The 21,121-nt window shown below is 42.8% G+C and overlaps 1 protein-coding gene across 1 annotated transcript in view; it reads left to right on the top strand.

The window, feature by feature from the left end:
• The window catches only part of UBE2U (ubiquitin conjugating enzyme E2 U), a 355,949-nt gene that overhangs the window by 83,661 nt on the left and 251,167 nt on the right, over nucleotides 1-21,121 (top strand). Inside the window, exon 5 of the mRNA XM_069232516.1 lies at nucleotides 7,443-7,540. Coding sequence (XP_069088617.1) covers nucleotides 7,443-7,540 — 98 coding nt within the window. The remainder of the gene's footprint in view (nucleotides 1-7,442; nucleotides 7,541-21,121) is intronic.

Below are 21,121 nucleotides of genomic sequence, written 5' to 3'. Positions count from 1 at the left end.
ATACGGGAAGCAGGGGCAAAAAGACAGGGGAAACTATGCCAAAGATGTCAGGTCTAACATACAATTTAAACTCTTTGGTCACCTCTCTCCAGAATCACATCACACAGCTAAGATGGGCAGGTATAAAAATGATAAACAAATGCAAGTTATGTGATTTAGTGCTTCTAAACTTAAGGTACAAAGGCAAGACCAATGATTTTGCTTAGAAATTTTACTCCTAGAAAATTCAAGTTCTAAAAGTGGAATAGGCACAAAGGACAAAATCCTATATGAACTGGTTCTAGGGAGGATGTAAAGTATGATAATCTGTTCACTGAGTATGCTGATGCTAGATATTTTAACCTCTGATTCTGCTATGATTTATAAATGTCTCAGTCGAATGAGCAATGGCTGGTAGGTTGCCTTAACAGTAGGTTTTCTTTCAGTATTGAGCTTTTCATCAATTCCTGTGTGCCTTAGTAAAATGTATGTAACATTAGCATAATCTGGTCTTTTTAAAGATCATAGAAAGGACTGGAGTCACGTGGTTCCCAGCATCTTATCAGATATGCATTAAGAGTATCTGGTAAGTAAGTCAAATTATTTTTCTCAGCAGTCACTAATATGACCACTAGATTTAGTTCTGACCATAGTCTGTGACGTGGAGCAGTCTGTGCCAGTTTGTGTGAAGTAGTCAAAACTGCAGGTTAAGCGTTCAGTGAGTACTGGCATACCACATGTTTAATCTATTTTACTGCTAAAGACCATTAGTGCCTGCAAGATAGCTCAGCCACCATGTGCTGTGAGGAATTATTTTAATTGTGTAGCTGTGCTTTGACATTTCAATTACAGGGATTTCAGATGGGCTATGTAGGAAATCTGCCTTTTTTGCTTAGTCACCCCTCACTTTTGACCTATTATTGGATCCTATTTTATTGCTGTTTTTTAGAGAGCGCACAATGGGACACTTCAGTCCATTGTACAGCCTACGTGCTTTGATCCCTAAAATAGGGAGAAAATGAGTAATCCCTGATTGTTTTTAACATTTTTATAAGGCCATGGTATATGGTGCGTAAATACTCCATAGCATGAAATTTTAAGTGTTGCCTGTGGACTGTAGCACTTATTGTGCCAGCCATTAGTGTGATAAGAGAAAACATGGCTTCAGGCCTACTATTGTAGCCTGATGGCTGCATTGTAATACCTGGAGTGCCACCTGTGGAAATAACCCTTTCAAAAACTGTGCTTTTAAATATTAATTGACCTCTATGTACATCTTGTATCCGACAAGGCAGGGTGCGTTGTTTTTAAAAGTGGGACATGTAGAAAATGAATGTTACTGTGTCCCTGCAGTGACAAGCCCCTAAAAGCTACTTTCACTGTGGCAGACCTAGCTGTTCAATATAAAACAACAAAATACAGGTTAAAAGACTAACCTGAGAATCGGGAACAGCTAAAAAACAAATTAAACACCTAATTTCGGTAGTTATTAAGAAATTCAATTCAATAGTGAAGTCAGATTTTTAATAAATATTAAGAAAATGTAACTTTCAGAAAATTACCTTTTACCTTTCTAAACAGTCAGAGGCTCATTAGGACAGGCTTCTGCCAGATTTCAGCCTGTGCTCAAGACTTAAATAGGGGTGAAGTGCCTCCCAAGGTCAAACAATAGGGTGATCAGAATGGGCCGTGGCAAAGATGACTCTCCTCCGAGTTCAACGGAATATGCAGGGTGGGGGCATCCTTTTGGGAGCACTGTGTCAAATACTTCTTGACAGATATGTTGAGCCACATGTAATTCTTGGGGAGTGCTTGAAGAGAGAGTCCAGGATGCCAGGACAATTCTTGAATATTCCCTGTCTGGTCACTGAAGACTCTGCTTTTGCCCGACTAGATTTCTGTCTCTGAGTGTATTGTGGGTACAGTGCCTGCTTCAAACCAGATTTTTGTTTAGATCTAGGAAGGCAATAGGATTACATTAGTACACTCCCCACACAGACAACCAGCCCTGAAAGCCCACGTTTATGGTGGCCAAGAACTTTCAACATCCTGAAAATGCGTTGACACGTGGAATTATGGGTCTGTTTGCAGTAAGGCAAACAGGAACTGCTGCAAAAGTGGGTAGAGTTACCCCTGGGAACTTTTACCTATTGGTTTGGTAGGAGCCATGAGTCACCCCCACCCTCTAACTGGTGCCAGGCATTACTGTGGCACCTCCAAGCATTTACTGCAGAACAATTTAAGGGCCTGCAGAACATCATAAGACCACTGGATCTACTGTTTGCGACCTGTGAAAAAGCCCGGTTGAACCCAGGTCGAAGTAGTGGTCCCACGGGCAGGTTGTCTGATCTGCTGTGTGGCTATATGAAAACAACAGGCTGCAAGAGGTCTTTTTCTGGAAGTACACAGTTTACCAGTGACTACTGACCTGGACTGGACCCTGCTGTTGGCATTTGCCTGACCCCATGTGCCTCCCCTGAGGTACAGAGGGGGTTCTTTGGAAGTGTGCTCCTGTGGTTGATTGGGATATCCCGTCTGCCGTAATACAATCTCCTTAGGCTATAATGGAATCGTAATACGGTGGATGGTATATCCATCACGTTTGTGACGGAGTAACCCATCCGCCAAACTCATAATCAGGCCCTCAGTCAGAAGTTTAAATCTTTGACCCAGATGAGCCTGGTTGGTGTATCCGTCCGCCTTCTATGAGATCTGCCTGAAATTGCACTTAGGTCCAGGAATACAGTGACCGTAGAGTTTCATTAGCACCTGGCATCTTTTGACGCAATTTCTTCTTCAAAATATAAAAAATCATACCTGTGGTTCCCCTTTTTGGATTTATATCAGTTCAGAGTAACTTTGTTTATTAAATTTTACTCTATTTTTCTACTTTGGTTTGGGATTTTTATTGTTTACCATTTTTAACTTAATTCTGTAACAGTGCTGCACAAATAATTTACATGTTGCCCTAAGTTTAGCCTGTCTGCTCTGTGCCATAGCTACCAAGGGGATGAGCTCTGATTAATTTCATGACTTAGAGCGTTCACCCTAACAAGGGCTGTGATTATTCCTTAAAATGGGAAACCTGTGAGTGATCAGCATGACTGAATAGCTGTACTGTTTTACTCTACCTCTTTTAATATTTTTGATTTTCCATGCATAGGTGACCTTTTAGTTTGAGAATATCAAGATTTTAGTTTTGTGTGATTTTGTTTTAAGGTGTTGTCATTGTTATATTCACTTTAGCTAGTTAGCAGTCTCAGTAGCCCAATAGCTGTAATGACTAGGACTGTGTCATCTGTATAGGTTAGGCTCGAAATGAATCACAAGCCTTCTTCTGTTGGTAATGATATTTTCTCAAATATCTTGGTAAGTCAGATAGACAAAAATACAGAGATGAAAGAAAGGACACCTGCGTTTGTGTGTCAGATGTTAGAATCTTTGGTGACCCGGGCACCATCGCAGTATCTGATTTCAACATTTTCAGTACACATCAAACGCCACCTGCTTGCACTACGCCTAGGATTCCTTCCATCTAGAGCGGATCAACCACTGTGGAAGAATGGGGGAAAGACGTCTTGCAGGCTACGCTTTGCTGCCAGGGAGGATATGGTCCATTTGATCTGTATCTGCCCGGCACTAAAAGATATACGTCGCCAACTGGTTAAACCAGTTTTTAAGAGAAATGGGATTCGTTCTTGTCGACCAGCAGTGATGAAAATGTTTGATTCAACCGATCCACAGACAAACTATAGACTTGTTAAAGTATTGTCTGCGCACGCCACATGTGTACACTCGTGGCCTGGGACCGCAAATTCATCATAAGGATGTAGATTACATTCTTGTAACATACTGAATCGGACACATCGAACAGTTTGCGCTTTACAATTGTTTAGTTATTTTTATTATTGTTTTAGTATAAATTCAAGAATCTTATAATGGATAGCGAATTTTTATTGTATTTAATCAATTGGCTATTTTTGCTAAGATTTTAATTAATCATGCAAATAAATAAATGATGGTGACGCTGCAATATCCTGATAATTCGTTCCGTCCAAGTCTGAATGTGGAATTATAGTTTTAGATTCATCAAAGCACTGTCAGTGTCCCATTTGTGTGGTTTGGTCTACAATCTCAATCAATCGAATGCTGTGCTATATTTAAAAAAAACATGCACATGCGTTGTCTTTAGAGTTAGACAGGCTTTTACATGATAATGCAGCTAAAATAAGTGAGTCCACTATAACTTTGTGTCACTCTACGTGTGAAACTTAACATAAAAATACACTTAAAGCCAAGGCAAGCGCAGCCCAATTCCAGCTCGTTCTCTCAGGACTTGACTATCACAGCTCTACTAACAAGTATTCCTAAAGTGCACTCAGCTCCACACGAAGCAACCTTGCATTCCGCGGCCATGCTGACCCCTGGAAGCAGAACGTGTAGCCACATCTCACCGGTCTTGCTCACTGTGAGGTGGCGCCACATAAAAATACAGACAGTGTACAGGATATCATGCATCACACATAACGCGGTGTTTCTGGGAACCCCCACATATCTTGGACAAATGCTAAGATTTTCAGTCGTTCAGCACTTTCTTAGGAGCAAAGGCAGTAAACTCCCTGAAATACAAAGATTGTATATGGAAAATACCCCAAATGATCCTTCTCAGGAAGTGCTGCAAGGGTGTAGAACTCCATTTCACCAGGTCAGCTGCTCCGTATGACACTTACAAAATGCTTTTTGAGCAACATTGTCAGTTGCAATATCGCTGTTACCACGTTGAAACTAAGAGTCAACCTCTGTGGATGAAAATACTCAGAGTTTATAATATAGCTCCTAACCCTTTTACTGAAATTCGCTTTTTGTGACTGCTCATAAATATCGGACATATATGTGTAAATACCTCTTTTATTGCCCACTGTAAAACATATCCCACCCATACTTACATCTTCTATACTCTCTAAGTTGAACATGTTACTTCTTATTTTATATTTTTTATAAATATTGTCTTGTTTAAACATATTATGCTTCAGGTGTGTGTCAAATCTTTCATGGGTTATCAAAATTTCCTCCACATCTAACCACGTTCATTTAAGTGGATACCATTTCCAGTATTTAGCAGCGGGTTCACAGCATCAGTTGCGTGTTATGTATTAGTCTCATAGTAGCTCCACCAGGTCTCCATATCTGCTGGTGTTTTTACGCACAAACCCATGCTTTATATATTGGGTCCTCTGATTTTGCGCAGTGGTCCAATCTGCACCATTCTCCCAGAGTCGGGGCCTCCCAAGCCTACTATCTCTAAGCTAAGTCCCTTTTGGCTACCAAAAGCCCCACACCAGTCAATGGTCGAGCACTTCCTCTGACCCCTCCCGGCCATCCATTGTACCCATCAGGCCAGTGTAGGATCAGGATTGGCAGAATTCTCTACTACCTCCCCAAGGGTTTGGAGAATTAATTTCCAGGTCTAAGCATTGACTGGGCAGTTCCATATAGTATGCAGGAAGATGCTATTCGCATTGTTGCAACGAAAACAGCAGTAGTTAGGGGCCAGATGTAGCAAAGGGTTTTTCCCATTCTGTGTCAATGGGAAAATGTGTTCATACATATGGCCCGAAGTTTCTTATCCCTTCGCCAAAGTGTGGCTAGGTGGAAGTAGATTCTGTGAAAATATTTAACTTGTATCGCCCAGAGCATGCGGATGTGGCCAGGGTACGAGAAGCAATCTTTGCTCCTGTCCATTCTCCCTCGTCCAATTCGCCAATGTCTCACTTCCATTTCTACTCTAATTTATCCAGAGTACTAATATCCCTCATTCATGCATCCTTTAAATAGCTTTCCTTCCCACCCATTCCATTGTCACTTTAGCCCCCAAGGTGCCTTTGTATGCCCCTAAAGCATGCCAGATTTGTAAGTACCAAAATATTGGATTTTGCATAATATAAATTAGTCGGGTAACTGTTGAACATTTGTATGTGTGAAAGCCCAGATGTCACCAAGCTTAGAAATACCTATAAGGTCCTGGGCTTGGAATCCGTCTACTTTTGTAACTCGATCCACCCAGGAGTATTCTGTAAAGGGCTTCTTTAATCACTTTTGCCTGTCACCTAATGTGTTGCATGGCATTCTGCCAGCACATCAGCGGCATTGGACTTCGGTGTGGAAGTGTGGGGGATTATTTGCCAGTCTAGTATCGAGTCCAGGTCACGCAGTTCCAAGATACCTAATTCAGTTCTGACCACAGGGCCGTTTCTTTTGCCGAAAAGCCAGCCTCTGAGTGGAATTAACATGTTACTTTATTCCTGACTGTTATCGTAAATTGTTCGAGGCTTGTACAACCGGGACAGTCTTATGTAAAGAGGCCAGTCACCCAGCGGGTCACGATCTTGCCATATGAAACTGTTAAAATAAATTAACACATAGGAGAGGCAGATGGAGGCGAGGAGAGCCGGCAGAGGTGGGAATACTGCTAGTTTGCTGCACAAAGTGGTTCACTGTCGTAAAGCCAAGAAATTCCACGAATCTTGTTGAAGTGGGAATAAGAAGTAACGAGTAACCCACATTTTGTTTAATTACTTAACTCTATGAGGTCCTTGCTATTTTTATTTTAGACACTTGCGTTTGAAAATGTTCTTAAAAGTTTGAACTTTATTGTATTATGCATCCTAGCCCTCATCCCGTCTGAATAGGTCGGTGTGCCTGGGGTTCTGTTAGGTATCCAGATATTGGGCCCGATTCACAGAATGAGTTCAACTACGCCCATAGATTTAAGTCTACGTGTGTGTGCGTGGTTGGTGGTGGGGGGGGGGGGGGCGGGGGAGGGCGCACATTTACTACTTTTTCATATTCACCATTTGTAATAGAAAGCCGGAATTAGTAAGGGAATGTCATGTGGCTTTTCCTGCAGGCGCCTATGCCTGATGTGCAGAGTTCTTCATAGCCGCGGAGTCCAAGGGGAGTGTCCCTCCTGTGCAAACACATTGAAACACCAACCCTCGCCCTCCCCCCCCCCCCCCCCGGGCTTTTGAGAGTGTAGATTTCAATCGACACTTGTAAAACCACCTACACCCACTAAGATCCCCTTTGAGGACTGGCGACAGGGTAAAACAATGTACATTTGGTTGTAAATGTGCTTTTGTGACCACATTTACCTTTGTGTGTTGGTCCAACTGACTCTAGATCTAGAACCATATTTCTGAGCGGTGAATGCGCCAGTGCACACGGCATAGTTGCTCGGTAGGATCCAGGCAATGCCCTTCCTGTAAAACTGAGATGTAGTTCCATAAACGCCAGTCCCCAGATGCCTTGTGACCAAAGGTCGTGAACAATTATCACAAATTCCAGATTGTACTTATCCTTTCATTCTTCAAAGTTTTGCTATGAAAACTTTAACCTATTTCAATCTGTACAAATATTGCTCAGCGATCATTTTTCTATTGTTAACCTCAGTCGTCTTTCTCCAGTCAGTGTCTCTTCTGGCAAGCCTTGTGTCAGTTTTTTGGACAACCCAGAGGAGTGGAATACTCGGAATACTATGAGCAGCATTTTGCTGACAATTCAGGTATGTTTGCAGAAAGAGAACATTATACAATATAATATATCATAATATATTTTTGACAATAATATTTAATCATTTGGGGTTCAAATTACGCACACTTTCAAGAGTCCTGTAACAAATGTTTTACTTAATCCATTCATTAACTCTCAGTGGTTTCAGTGGTATATGGATCTGTTTATTGTGGTTAAAAATGTTGTGTTTCTGTAAATCACACCAATGACCCGTTTTACATTTCTCAAAGCGTTTGTTCCGAGGTTTCTAAAAGAGGCCGATTTGACATTTCAAAAAAATATTAAGAGCTAATTCTCTTTGTGTTTTTTTACATGTTCACATTTAAGGCACGATTTAAAGCAGGATGCAGATATCGAGTTGACTGAAAAATGTGTGAGAACGTAATTGGTGTTGGCCCTTAAAGGCAACCATGGGCAAAGCCAACAGGTCTTGCTTGCAGTTGGAGTTAGAAGGCAGATCAGTTGGTTTTTCCAGTAGCTGTCATTAGTGCGTCTGGTGTCCGGAGGACAAGGGGCCGATGAGCGTGCTGAATAGCATCAGCGGCCCAGCCGCAGAAAGACAGAGAACCTCGGGGCATGCTGGAAGTTCGAGGTGGCCATCTTGGAATGACGCCATTAAGCAATGTCACAGGGTCAGATGAAGGAAGACTCGAGGCTTCCTGAAATGTAGCAGCAGCCGAGGAGCAAGCTGACCAGGAACCACTGGATGTGCTGAACAGCACGAGAGGGAGCTGCCTGGTGTGTTGAATGTTAAACGACAGTCTAAAGTCTTGCAAAATTAGTTATTCTGAGAGGCCAACTAGAGCTCAGCCCATGGCTGTTTAAAAGGGCATTTGTTGGCCATTTTAGGGTGAAACTGGTTCTTGAGGGCCCAAAAACGAATTAAATAAAATGCAGCAAAATCAAAAGAAAATATATTTGTGTGTTGCATGCATGTGTGAGATAAATATTTCAGTGTTTGAGAAGTGAGTGTACATTAAAGATGGAAACAAAATCTTTCTTGTATTGCAACTGAAGGCAGAAGGATAAATCCAAACAATCAATAGCATGAGGTGAGAGAGGGTACTAGTCTGGGCGGGCCCAGCACTGACTGTATGTATATACTAAAGTACAACAGTTCTGACAGACAGGTAAAAGGAGACTTAGAAATGGCAATTATGGGCAGTGAAATAATAAACATGGCGAATGTTGCACAACAAGACCTTTTCAACATAACACTTTTTAAATTAATTTGTATTATTTGTTATTTTATTTTTACTTTAATTTACTTTATATTTTATTTATCTTTTCTGTGTATTAAGGCTCATATTTTTAGTTTAGAGATATATATATATAATAATTATAGTTACTAGAATAACTGTAATTATTATTATTATATATAACTATAGTTATGGATATAGTTATATAGTTAGGACCTAGTTTCCTTAATGGTGTAACTGTAACTGAATTTCTGTAGTTTTGTATGGGTAAAACGTCACTATGGCTATAATGTCCCTAACATCTTTGTGAATTTTGTTTTTGTTAATACTTATATATATACTATAGTTATATATAATAATAATAATAATATATATATATATATATATATATATATATATATATATATATATATATATTTGTTTTTACTTAAAAAAACAAAGGTAGCCGGGACGTTATACTTAGGTTCTGAATTTACTCACACAAAACCGTAGAAATTCAGCAGTTATAGTTATCTCAAGTAACTATAACTCGTGCCCTAAGGTAACTATAACGCTTTCGGGGGTCCTTTTAGTAAGCTGTCCATCATCCTGGGAAAATGGGGGAAGTTGTTGCATACCACTAATGTATATGGGGTGGGGCCAAAAGAGCTGGGCTTTTAAGCCATTTTTAGGGTTGAGCCTGCGAGTGCATGCGCTTGCTCATGTGTGTCACGTGAGACGCGGTTGTGTTGTGTAAAGGGCTTGGAGCCCGCCTGTCGCTCACCATTTGTTGGATTGCGTGATACTCTTCTTTACAGCCTCGTAATTTGTCAAGGAATGTCTGACATCATTTAAGTTCCTCTGTGTGGAGCAGGGATCGAGCACTAATTGATTGCAACTTAATTAGAACCCGTCCACTGCTCCTGACGTGATTGAGGTGCTATTTTGTTCTAACTGCCAGGTCCCCGCAAACAGAATGCTTGTGACTGGCAAAAACATGCCTAGCAGGACAAACAAAATAGCAGTTTTTTTTTTTTTTTAAAGCTAACTTAATTTTATTTTGTTTTGTTTTTGCTCATGGGCGTTGTCAAACGATGACAACTTGTTTGAAATAAGCAAACATACTTGTAGTTTTCAAAAGGGAGAACACAATCTCTGGTCTCAGCAGCAGATGACAAGAAAGAACATGCTCGTCACAGTCACTTCATGAGATATTGCACTCGAAAAAAGCAAGGATGCAAACACCTCCATCAAGGTTTACAGATAACTTTTCAAGATGGAAATGCAGACCAAAAACACTTGCCTTGCATTGACTATGCACCAGAAATTAGGATGAATAGTACCTAACAGAAGTGGAGCTTGAACTTGGGCACCTGCGTTGATTATATCTGTAAGTGCCTCCCGTTGAGGTTTGATTGTTTTTGTGTAATGAGCATCATGCCAGAATAAATCCTTCCCTGCATATTTTCCCAAGAAGAGGCAACTGTTTTGTGCAGAATGTCTAGCCAACTGGAGTACTTTCTACTGGCTAATTAGTAAGTGCTACCTTATTGGGAAAATGTATAGTGCATCTCCTATACTACAGCTGTTAAAGGACGCTGAGGTAATGTATCCATTAACCTTGTGTGTCTGTAAGTTTGCCAATGTGATTGTTCCTTGAATGTTTTAATGAAATAACTTTTCTAGGTGGAAATAGATGAAAATTCTGCTTCCAGAAAGTGGGAGCATTTTCACAGCTCCCACCTGCTGGTAGCAGAGAGTTTGCTTTCTCTCGCCAAGCAAAAGCAAACAGTGGTCCCAAGAGCCATAAATGGCTACATGAGGTGGGCCACGTGCCCCCCTCCTTTCTTTATCATGGGCTGGCTCCGGGGAGGTGGTGGTCCCCGGGGTCATATAGAAATACCCTGACCCCGTAGCCTTGGTGATGGGGAACCCAAAAGACCCCGCTAGGGCAAAAAAACATTTTTAAAATTAAGTTTTCACCGAAAATCATGGAGGATCTACAATTCCGGTGATTAATCAAAAAAACAAAAAATGAGCAGAGTCCTCAGCGCTTGTTCAGTATAGTGCCCTGGTGGGCCAGGGCCTGGGGCAGGCAGCATAATACCAAAAAGGAAGGGGGCATTTGGGGCCCCCAACACCTCCCCGGGGCTTTATAATAATATAGGAGGGGGGCTGCGCAGACCTCCAGGGACCACCAATTCCCCGGGGCCTTATTTATTTAATGGAGGAAGGCCGCATGGCCCCCCCTCCTGGGGCTGTTTGAAGCCTTGGCGACCACTACCTCCCCGGGCCTATAAAGAAATATTTAAAGGGGGCCCTGCAGACCACCCGTGCTCTGGGGACCACCACCTCCCTGGGACCAGCTATTGAATTAAAAGAAGGGTGCGTGCAGCTTCCCTCCCTGGGCCATATTCCCCTGGGGCCTGGCCACTAGTGCTAAGGGTGCCCTGATCCAACCCAGAGCACCCAGTATGCTTTGTTGGAGACTGCAACTGCAGGGAGAACCTAAGGGCCCCTGCAGTCACAGCTGGCTGCCTGTCTCCTGCAGGAGCCGGAATTGCTCCCGCACGCAGAGAGCTGCTAAATATGCACCTTCCTGAGTGCATGAGCAGTCTTTCATCTATTTCCGTACCCACATGACAGCAGGCAGGGAAACAAATTAAAACACCTCTCCCGGCAAGCGGGAGCAGTTTTCACACTCCTGCATACTGGAAGCTGAGTTAGTGTTTGCTTTTGCTGGGCAAGAGCTGTCACAGCTCCCGCTAAGAAAAAGCAAACGGCTATCTCCCGAGGGTGGTCACCTCAGGAGATAGCAGGAGCCGGCCCTGGTGGTCACCAGGGCCATTAATGGCTCCTGGCCAGCCCCGGTGAGGTGGTGGTTCCTGTGGCTGTAATGGCCTGGGAGGGGGGCTGCGCAACCCTGTCCTATTTTTTAATATGAACTTGGCACCAGGGAGGTGGTGATACCTGGGGCCTGGTGGGTCTGCACGGCCCCAACTTTGTTTTTACTTAGCCCCAGGGAGGTGGTTGTCCCCAGAGCATATAAAAGCCCCAGGAGTGGGGTGCGCGCTGCTCCCCTTCTTTATTAAAGAAAATCCCGGGGAAGTTGTGGTCCCTGGGGCTCAGTGAGCCCAATGGTCAGGGGTCCACGCAGCACCCCTCCTTAGCAAGAATAAAGCCCCGAGGAGGTGGTGGTCTTATCCGGGGCTCATAAGAGCCTCAGGAGGAGGGGAGGCGTGCGCCCCTCCTTTATTCTTTTTTATATATGGACATTCCCCAGGGACCCGGCCCACCTTAGGACTTTGTTCAAAACATGCACGGGAGACCGCTCTTGGTTTTGAAAAAAAAAGTTTTGTTGCAGATTTGTGAATCTGCTGCAATTTTGCAGCAACATTTTAAAAAAAAAAATGCCTTTTTGCCCTGGCAGCTTCCCAAAATGACCCCAGGGCTGGGGGTGAGGGTATTCCTAACCTGCCTCCTTCTCCATTTTTATCTGTTTGTTTGGGACTCGGCTGAGTCCGAATACCAAAATGGCTGCCAATACTTCCTGGTTGAAGTGTTGGCAGCCAATCACACCTCTGCACGAGATCGGGAAGATTCGCGAAGTGTTCATGCCTCTACATATACGAATTAGGTTTTTGTTTAAAAAAATCTCAAACTATTGAACGGATTCACACCAAATAGCCAAAAGGTCGCTTTCTGGACCAAGATTTACATTCCTGCCAAATTTGGTGTAATTCCCTCCAATGGTTCAGGCTGTAATCATGTTCAAAATCCCCATGGGAGATTGCATGGGGAAAAAGTGTTTCTGCACCCCCCCGTTTTGTCGCCCCGCGTTAGATGAATCACCCTGAAACTGTTAAGACAGCAGCTGAAATGACTGTCGTACTAATTTAGAAAAAGTTGTGAAGATTCGTCAAACAACGCCAAAGTTATTGGCAAAAACAAAAAAACACCTTTCCTATGGAAACTAGGTCCTAACTATAACACAAATCTCTTCCTCATCCATGTCAGTAAAACATTCTGACATGCAGACTAAAACCTATACTTTACACACCAGCAGACTTCTCATATTTAACGTCCTAGTGATCATTTGCAGCTTCGCCACAGTATTCTAGTAAACAAATAGATCACTAGCATTCTGTATTTATGACAAAATTGCAGCACGCCTGAACACCATTGCGATGAAATCAAATCTGCATAACTGAAAGTAATTTCTTACAGAAGATAGTGCAGTAAATGAACAAAATGATGGGTTTCATTTTGCCATAGAAATTATAGTTAGCTCACTAGAAAGATAAAATGAAGACACATTTTCTATGAATCCTCATATATCTTCCTGATCCATTTCAGTAAAACATTCTGACATGCAGAATGAAACATGTACTTTCAACACCAGTAGCGGTTTGCCAGTTGATTCCATAGTAATCAAATTCAGCATCACCACAGAGTTCTAGCAGAAAATTAGAGCACTAACCTTTTATATTCAGTGAGGCACTCCTGAATGCCATTATGCTGGAATATAAGCTGTTGAATATAAAGCCTTTCCAGGAGAGCAGGCTTAAACCAGGCATGAAATCGGAGGTGTACAAATGTGAGGGGAGGTATGTTTGTTTATTAAAATATGTGCTTCCATTCTCCTCATCACAAGAGGCAGTGGCACATAGGATACAAATAACAAATTCTTTATTTGTCAAAATTTTAGGACTAGAGAGACGCTACTGTAGACCTGGTGGAAGCATTTTGTCAAACGTGCCTTCTACCGATCCATAGAGTACTCCATGATTGTGCCAACTTAAGAAAGAAATTCTGTCATCACTCTGTTCCTCCTATGTGATGTACTAATGAATACAAGTCTGTCTCCCATTCATTACAGATGTTCTAACTGAGCTGCCTTGACCTCGGACTCGTTATGTGGAATGTCTTTTACGGCGTTGCCAGTTTGGAGACATCAGGCAGACTGACTGAGCACTCAGTTCAATCCTAATGCTGCGTTCATTCTGCCAGCAGGATGAAAGCAGTGTTAGGATTGGACGCAGGGCAGGCTGGGAGCCTGTTACTGCAGTCGAGGACAGAGGGAGCGGATTGGCACGGCAATAAAGATACGTTTAAAAAAAATATATAATATTTTATTTTTTTATCTCACCCCGGCAACGCGACGCCCGACCCTTTTCCCTCCCACGAGCCACCACTGCAATCAACACATGATATATTTTGTTAGCGATTGAATTACAAAAAGAAATGTAAGTGAGAAAACATGTTCTATATGGACAGACCCAGGCAAATTTGTGACAAAAATAAATACATCTGGTAAGTCACAATTCCACAATGACACAACATAGCCCTTATACATGCAATGAGCAATTCACATGGGGTCAAGATGTCAAAGTCAACGATGTTTCAATCCTTTTAGCAATACTAGGATCATCATCAGATGCAACACTTCACACTGAACCATTCTACTCTGTGCCACTCCACACTACCCACTACAATCCACGATGAGCCACTCTATGCAACTGTGATCTGTGTCACTGTACTCTAAACCACTGCACTCTATGCCAATGTACTTTGTGCAACTTTACTCAAAACCTAGGTACTCTGCGTCACTGCACACTACGGCAACTACTCTGCACCACTACACTCTATGCCACTGTACTCTAATCTGCAGCGCTCTACGCCACTGCATGCTACACCACTGCATGCTACACCACTCTACACCATTGCGCTCTGTCACTGCACTCTGTGCCACTCTATTCTGCATCACTGTGCTGTATGCCACTACTCTCTACAACACTCTGCTCTGCAACACTCTACTCTATGCCACTACAGTTTACCCGGAACCACTCCACTCTGCTATTCACTACTGTACTCCACTCTAAACCACTGAACTCTATTCCAATGTACTCTACACCACTTTACTCAAAACCAACGCACTCTACGCCAACTACTCTGAACCACTGTACTCTAATCTGCAGCACTCAATGCCACTGCACGCTATGCCGCTCTACACCATTCCCCTCTGTCACTTCACTCTATTCTACTCTTTGCCACTGTAATGCACACCACTTCTCTCTAGAGAAATGTACTCTGCAACACTCTACGATACTGCACTCTACGCCAATGCACTTTATGCCAATGACCTTTACACCACTGCCCTCCATGACACTGCAATCCGACACTGTGCTCTGCAAGACTGCACTCTCTACCACTGAACTCTAAACTATAACAGTGTATGCTGTGCAACTGCACTCTACTCTGCACAACACAACTCTACGGTACTCTACTGCACTCCATGCCATTGCACTCTAGACCACTGCACTCTATGCTATTCTACATCAATCCACTCTACTCCACTGAACTGTATGCCACTCTAATCGACTGTGCACCGCTACACTCCACACACTGCACTCTATGCCACTCTGCCCCACGGCACTATATGTCACTCTACACTGCTGCACTTTATCTTGCACCACTCTATTTTACCCTGCACCACTTCACTTGACCCTGAAACAATGTATTCTACTCCACTGCACTGGTTGCCACTCTCTTCTACTCTGCACTCTATGCCGCTGCCATCTGTGCTGTGTCACTCAACTCTACTCTGCACCAGTTCACACCACTCTACTCTACATCACTGCACTCTATGGTTTTGCACTCTACACCACTTTACTTAAAACAAATGAACTCTACACAACTGTACTGTATACCAGTCTACTCTGCACCACTGTACTTGACACCACTTCACTCTAGGCCTCTCTACTCCACTTTACGACACTCCACTCCATTGAACTGTACTCCACTTTGACACTGTCCTCCTCTCTAGGCCACTCTACGACTTTACTCCACTCTGTGACACCCCCGTAACTTCCTCAATGCCACTCCATGTCACCTTTCTCCACTCCATTCTACAACACAATATTCCACTCCAGTACTCCACTCTACTCTAGGCTACTCCGCTCTGACCCTCTATGCCACACCACGCTATGCCACTTCACTCTAAAAACACTCTACTCCACTCTGCCATTCTACTCCACACTACTACACTCTGTGCCACTCTACTCTACAACAGTCTACCCCGCTCTACCCCATTCTACTCTACAACACTCTACTTCACTCTACCCAACTCCTTCTAAGCCACTTCATTCTGCTCTACACCACTCCTTGAGACTCAATGCCACTCTACAATGCTCTACCCCACTCTGACACTTTGCTCCACTCTATGCCACTCAACTCTACGACACTCTATACCCTTCCATTCTACAACACTCTAGTCCCTTCACAATACTCTACACCACTCCACTGTATGCCTCTCCATGACACGCCATTTCACTCCACCCTACTCAACTCTACACCACTCCATGCCTCTCTACACCACTTAAAAAAAACTCCACTCTCTTTCACGACACTCTGCTTTATCACACTTCACTCCACGCCACTCTCCTTTATGCCACTAACTTTTAGCCATGCTGAACAGCAGTCACCTTGGTGTACAACATGGCTAAAACATATTGGCAAAGACAATATCCCTTGCATAGGCAAGACTTTTCGGCTTCTTTTTACTTCACTCTGTTAATTGCATCTTTAAGACTAGCCTGTGGGTAACCTCTTTCATGGAACCCTTTTGTTGTTCCCGATGGTTCTAAATTAAAGTCTTCCTTTTTAGAGCATATTCGATGTGCTTGTAACATTTGACCATTTCAGTGCCTTTGAAAGACCATTGTTGGTGTGCAGTAATCTGTTGCTCGCTGTTGCCTTTCTGCTGGAGATCATCCTATTCTTCAAAAATATTGCAACATGCAAGTAGTCCAGACTCCCTTGACTCATGCTGTATGTGAATTTGATGCTCAGATGTTTATTGTTAAGCCTTTTTATATACATTTCTAAGAGAGCTTGCTCTCCATTCTTTATTAGAAAAAGATCATCAATGGACCATGTCCATAGTAGTACAGTACCCCTCATGCCTTACTTGTCATCTGGACGGGCCACTGCCTTCTCCCACTACGCTGTAAACAATGCTACCCTAACTTTTTAGAACAGCTACTCAATTTTTAGAACGTCAAATGTTCACAACCCTCCTAACTTTATCTGACATGGGAGGGGGGACGGATTTTTTTAAATGTAACTAAAGCATCATTGGTAGTGCATCAGAATTTCCAGACAACACATTTTGTACTCAAATTGCCACTAAATTGGCACAGGCATACAATTTTAGTGATAAAGCTATGTTGTACCAGATGATGTGTGGAAATCAGGTTTCAGCAAATGATTATCATTTGTGGATCACAAAGTAAAGTGTTTCAATTTGTTTTGACCCTGTTAAAAACTTTGTTTCTACCACACTTCAGAATTACAAATCAATTGCTTCATTTTTGCCTTCATAACTGCTGAATTTATAGAGTTCATTCACAGGTATTTACATTTTTTGGTGTTACAAAAAATAACATGGTAGAGCCTTTCCTTTCACATTCCCATTACCCCAGCAAGATTGCCACATTATTCCCTGTACCTTTCTTTCTCTGGCTGCAATGAGAGGTGTTTGTAAGCACAGTCTCTATCTTAAAAAGTAAGCAGCAAATTTGTCAGAAGAGATAGCCTGCCATTTGACCTCTGTCTTTGAACACAGCAAATGTGACAAGCTAAACACAGAATTTAAAGGCATCTTTATTTATTAGTTAGACTTTTGAGACCTACCATAAATCAGCTTGCAACTCGCCAGTGAGCTACAAACCACAGTTTGGGAAACACTGCTGTAAAGAGATTGGCATATGTGGGTGTAAAGGAGATGCCCATTACTGAGCCTTGTTTCTCTAAAAACAGACATATATTGAAAGAAAGATATATTGTTTGACAAAACTCCAATAGACTGACTTGAATGGGCAGTGATAACTCCACTGAACCTCATAAAATAAGAAGGGTCATTTTTGATTCAGCATCTCTGTGTGCTGTAGATAGTTGATTGATTTTGCTTTTTAAAATGTATCCACATGCCCGTATGCCAGATTAGTGTTGAAATTATATGTAAAAAGAGATTACATCCAGCATGATCATTGTATATGTGTTCTTCGAGGGCACTTGGTTATTCTTCAACAGAAAGTCAGATTACTCCCGTACATAGGTGTGAATAGCAGTTAGATATTCATAGTGGAAGAGTTCCCAGTACCTCAACATTTATCCAGAACAGACCCGATCAAATTAACTATTGGTCTACCTGGTGGGTATCCAGTATTCTTATGTATATTTGGTAAAAACAAATTTGTGGGAATTATTGGATGTTTTTCTTCAAGGTAAAGGGATTCATCTCATCTAATAGTTCTCAAACTCTCCAACTTTCTAACATCAGGTGATAGTCAATTTTTGTGTTAGTTGTTGCATCTTCTTTACGCTTACTATTTTCTATCACCCACAGTTGTCTGTGTGCTACATTCATATATTTTACTTTGTCTAAAATGACTATGGGCCAGATGTAGCAAAGGATTTGCGCGTCGCAAACGGCGAAAATCGCCGTTTGCGAGGCGCAAATGCCTCTTTGCTATGCAGAAATGCATATTGCGAGTCGGGACCGACTCGCAATATGCATTTCAGAATCGCAAATAGGAAGGGGTGTTCCCTTCCTATTTGCGATTCGGAGTGGCATGCAATACCATATGCGGTCGCAAATGGTATCGCAGTTACCATCCACTTCAAGTGGATGGCAACCCACTCGCAAATTGGAAGGGGTCCCCATGGGACCCCCTCCTCTTTGCGAATGGACCCAAAACAATTTTTTCAGGGCAGGTAGTGGTCCAAGGGACCACTACCTGCCCTGAAAAAATACCGAAACTAAAGGTTTCGTTTTTTTTTTTTTTAAGTGCAGCTCGTTTCCCTTTAAGGAAAACGGGCTACACTTAAAAAAAAAAAACTGCTTTATTGATAAAGCAGTCACGAACATGGAGGTCTGCTGACGACAGCAGGCCTCCATGTTTGCGAGTGCCTAGACTCGCTATGGGGCCGCAATTTGCGACCCACCTCATGAATATTAATGAGGTGGGTCATTGCGATCCCATAGCGAGTCGCAGACGGTTTCTGAGACACCGTTCTGCATTGGAAATTGCGACTTGCAATTTGCGAGTCGCTCCGACTCGCAAGTCGCAATTTCCAACTTTGCTACATCTGGCCCTATGTTTCTTCCTTTGTCAGAAGGATGGATCACACTCAAGCTGTCATTCTTCAGTTCTTTTAAGCCCCACCACTCTTTCCAATTTTTCCTATTGTTTTGTCCGACTTCTTAGATGATTGATGGTCCCCAGTTACCATTTCTTGAAAAATATCAACCCTGGTTCCCAGTGGAAGTTGTGGACTAAAATTTCAATTCGGTTTGACATTGCTTTTGACAGAGGAGCCCTTATCAAAGCCCATATCTTCCACATTTATTCTTTGCATGTGCTCCTCCAACCACGCTCTGTAGTTGCAAATGGCATTGTTTTCTCTTGCTTTCTCCAGATCTTTGATGATCTGATCACTAGTCTGACATATAAGATACATATTCTTGACCATATAATGGTCTATTAAGAATTCCTCCCAAAAAAGTCAGAATGGGCCTTGTTCTTATGAACTGCTTGTATTTGCCATCATATGACAGTTGCTTGGGCAAGAACCTCTTTCTTTTACCACAATGTATCTCATAGGTGATGTTATTAGTTGTGGGTGCTCACTTGTATTCGTGTATTAATAAGTTATTGACAAATGTGTGCCCAGTGGGTGTTGATCTGTTTTAACTGATTGATAGAATTCAGCAATCTGATATCAACAGTCATATTGCTTCCTGAACATTCTGAGCCCTGGGAGTTCTCACCCAGAGATATAGTGTCCCATGTAGGAGATTACCCCTCTTCCTGCCTACTGGTAGCAGCATTAGCCATCACTGGTCCCACAGCTAGCCCTCTAACATTAGGCTTCTAGCAGGAAACTGCACCTGAGTAACTTTATGCTTCTCTGGAAACCTGATATGGACGCTGTGCTTCCCTCATCTGGTGAACCACAGCGAGAAAAGGAGGGGGGATCGCAAAATCCATTTTCTCCATTAATTTTTTTCCATAGGAAATTTAGACACAGCTACAGCCCAAACCACTTCACAGATTTACAACAACTTTGGCAGAAAGTTAGATTTTGGTCTTGAGAGAGTGCTTTTTCAGATTTGGTAAATCCATGAGCAAACAATGCTGAAAAACAACTTTGTATATATCACAGAGCGGAGGATCCATGGGGCCAGCAGATGTCATGGTGAGATCTGATTGTCTGCCACCACCTCAAGAAGGATGTGGCGACAGCCATCAAAGGACTTGGAAGTCAGTCTTGAGTCCTAGAAAAAAAGTTAAAAAAACAAAAAAATCATATGGGGCGTGGCAGCCCCCCTCCTCAAGCTTTCCCTCAGGGCCAAATTCCACAAAAAAAGGAGAGGGGGCCACATGGCCACCCTCTCTAGCCTCCCCAGGGCCAGCTCACACACTGGGTCCTATGGCACCACACCAAGGACACAATGGTTTTCTTGCCCACAAGAGCGTGGGCAAGGAACCAGAAGTCAGCTCCCTCCTGGCAGGAGCTTTGGAAATGCTCCCGCCAGGTGGGAACAAACGTCTGTTTCCATGCCCGCACTCTTGCAGACAGAGAAACTCTGACTGCTTCTACCGTGAGGGAGCAAGAAAAAATATCTGCTTCCTCTGGGCAGGAGTAATGCCGGCTCCCGCAGTAACTAGTGGTTTATGGGCACCCCAGTGGGCATGGGGCACCTATCTCTGGCCCCATGGGATTGGGCCCTCAGGGATGTAAAGGCTCAGAGGTGGGGGCCCCTCCCCTTAAAGCATACATTGGCCCCAGGGGATGGGGGTTCCCGGAGCCCTAGGAGGGTCAGTGAAAAGGGCACCATGCCCCTTCCCCTTATTTTATCAAATAGGCCCTGGGCAATTGGGTGCCTGGTGCTGCACAAGCTTGGAGGGGGGAGTAGACCTGCGTGCCCCCCTCCCAAAGGATGTTTTTTAAAAAGGGTATCCCAGGCGGCCACCAGAGTGATTAATAAATGAGCATCAGCAACTACTCTTTTTATTATTCATTACTCAAGAAGGGAGCGCCCCATAATTCTCTGCAAGGGCTTTTTGTTTAATTATTTATTTTAGCTTGGCGTTGTCCCTAGATTAGGGAGGGGAACAATCAAGCATTTTATCATATAACCATATTTTTTAAATCAGTCCAGGCTGGAGCTGTATGCTGTTCAGCTGGAGTGCAAGGCCCTCTTGTGGTTATTTGTATGACTGCATTTTGTGGTTAAAATTGTTCAAAGAAAGATGGAGACTTGTTGCTTTTATAAAAAAAAAAAAAAAATGTTTGAGTCTTTCTTTTTAACATTTAGCCAAAAGAAT

The sequence above is a fragment of the Pleurodeles waltl genome, chromosome 4_2 (genome assembly GCF_031143425.1).
Source record: "Pleurodeles waltl isolate 20211129_DDA chromosome 4_2, aPleWal1.hap1.20221129, whole genome shotgun sequence".
In the NCBI taxonomy this organism is placed as follows: Eukaryota; Metazoa; Chordata; class Amphibia; order Caudata; family Salamandridae; genus Pleurodeles; species Pleurodeles waltl.
The sequence above is the reverse complement of the archived record's forward strand: the minus strand, read 5'-3'. Positions and strand labels throughout refer to the sequence as shown.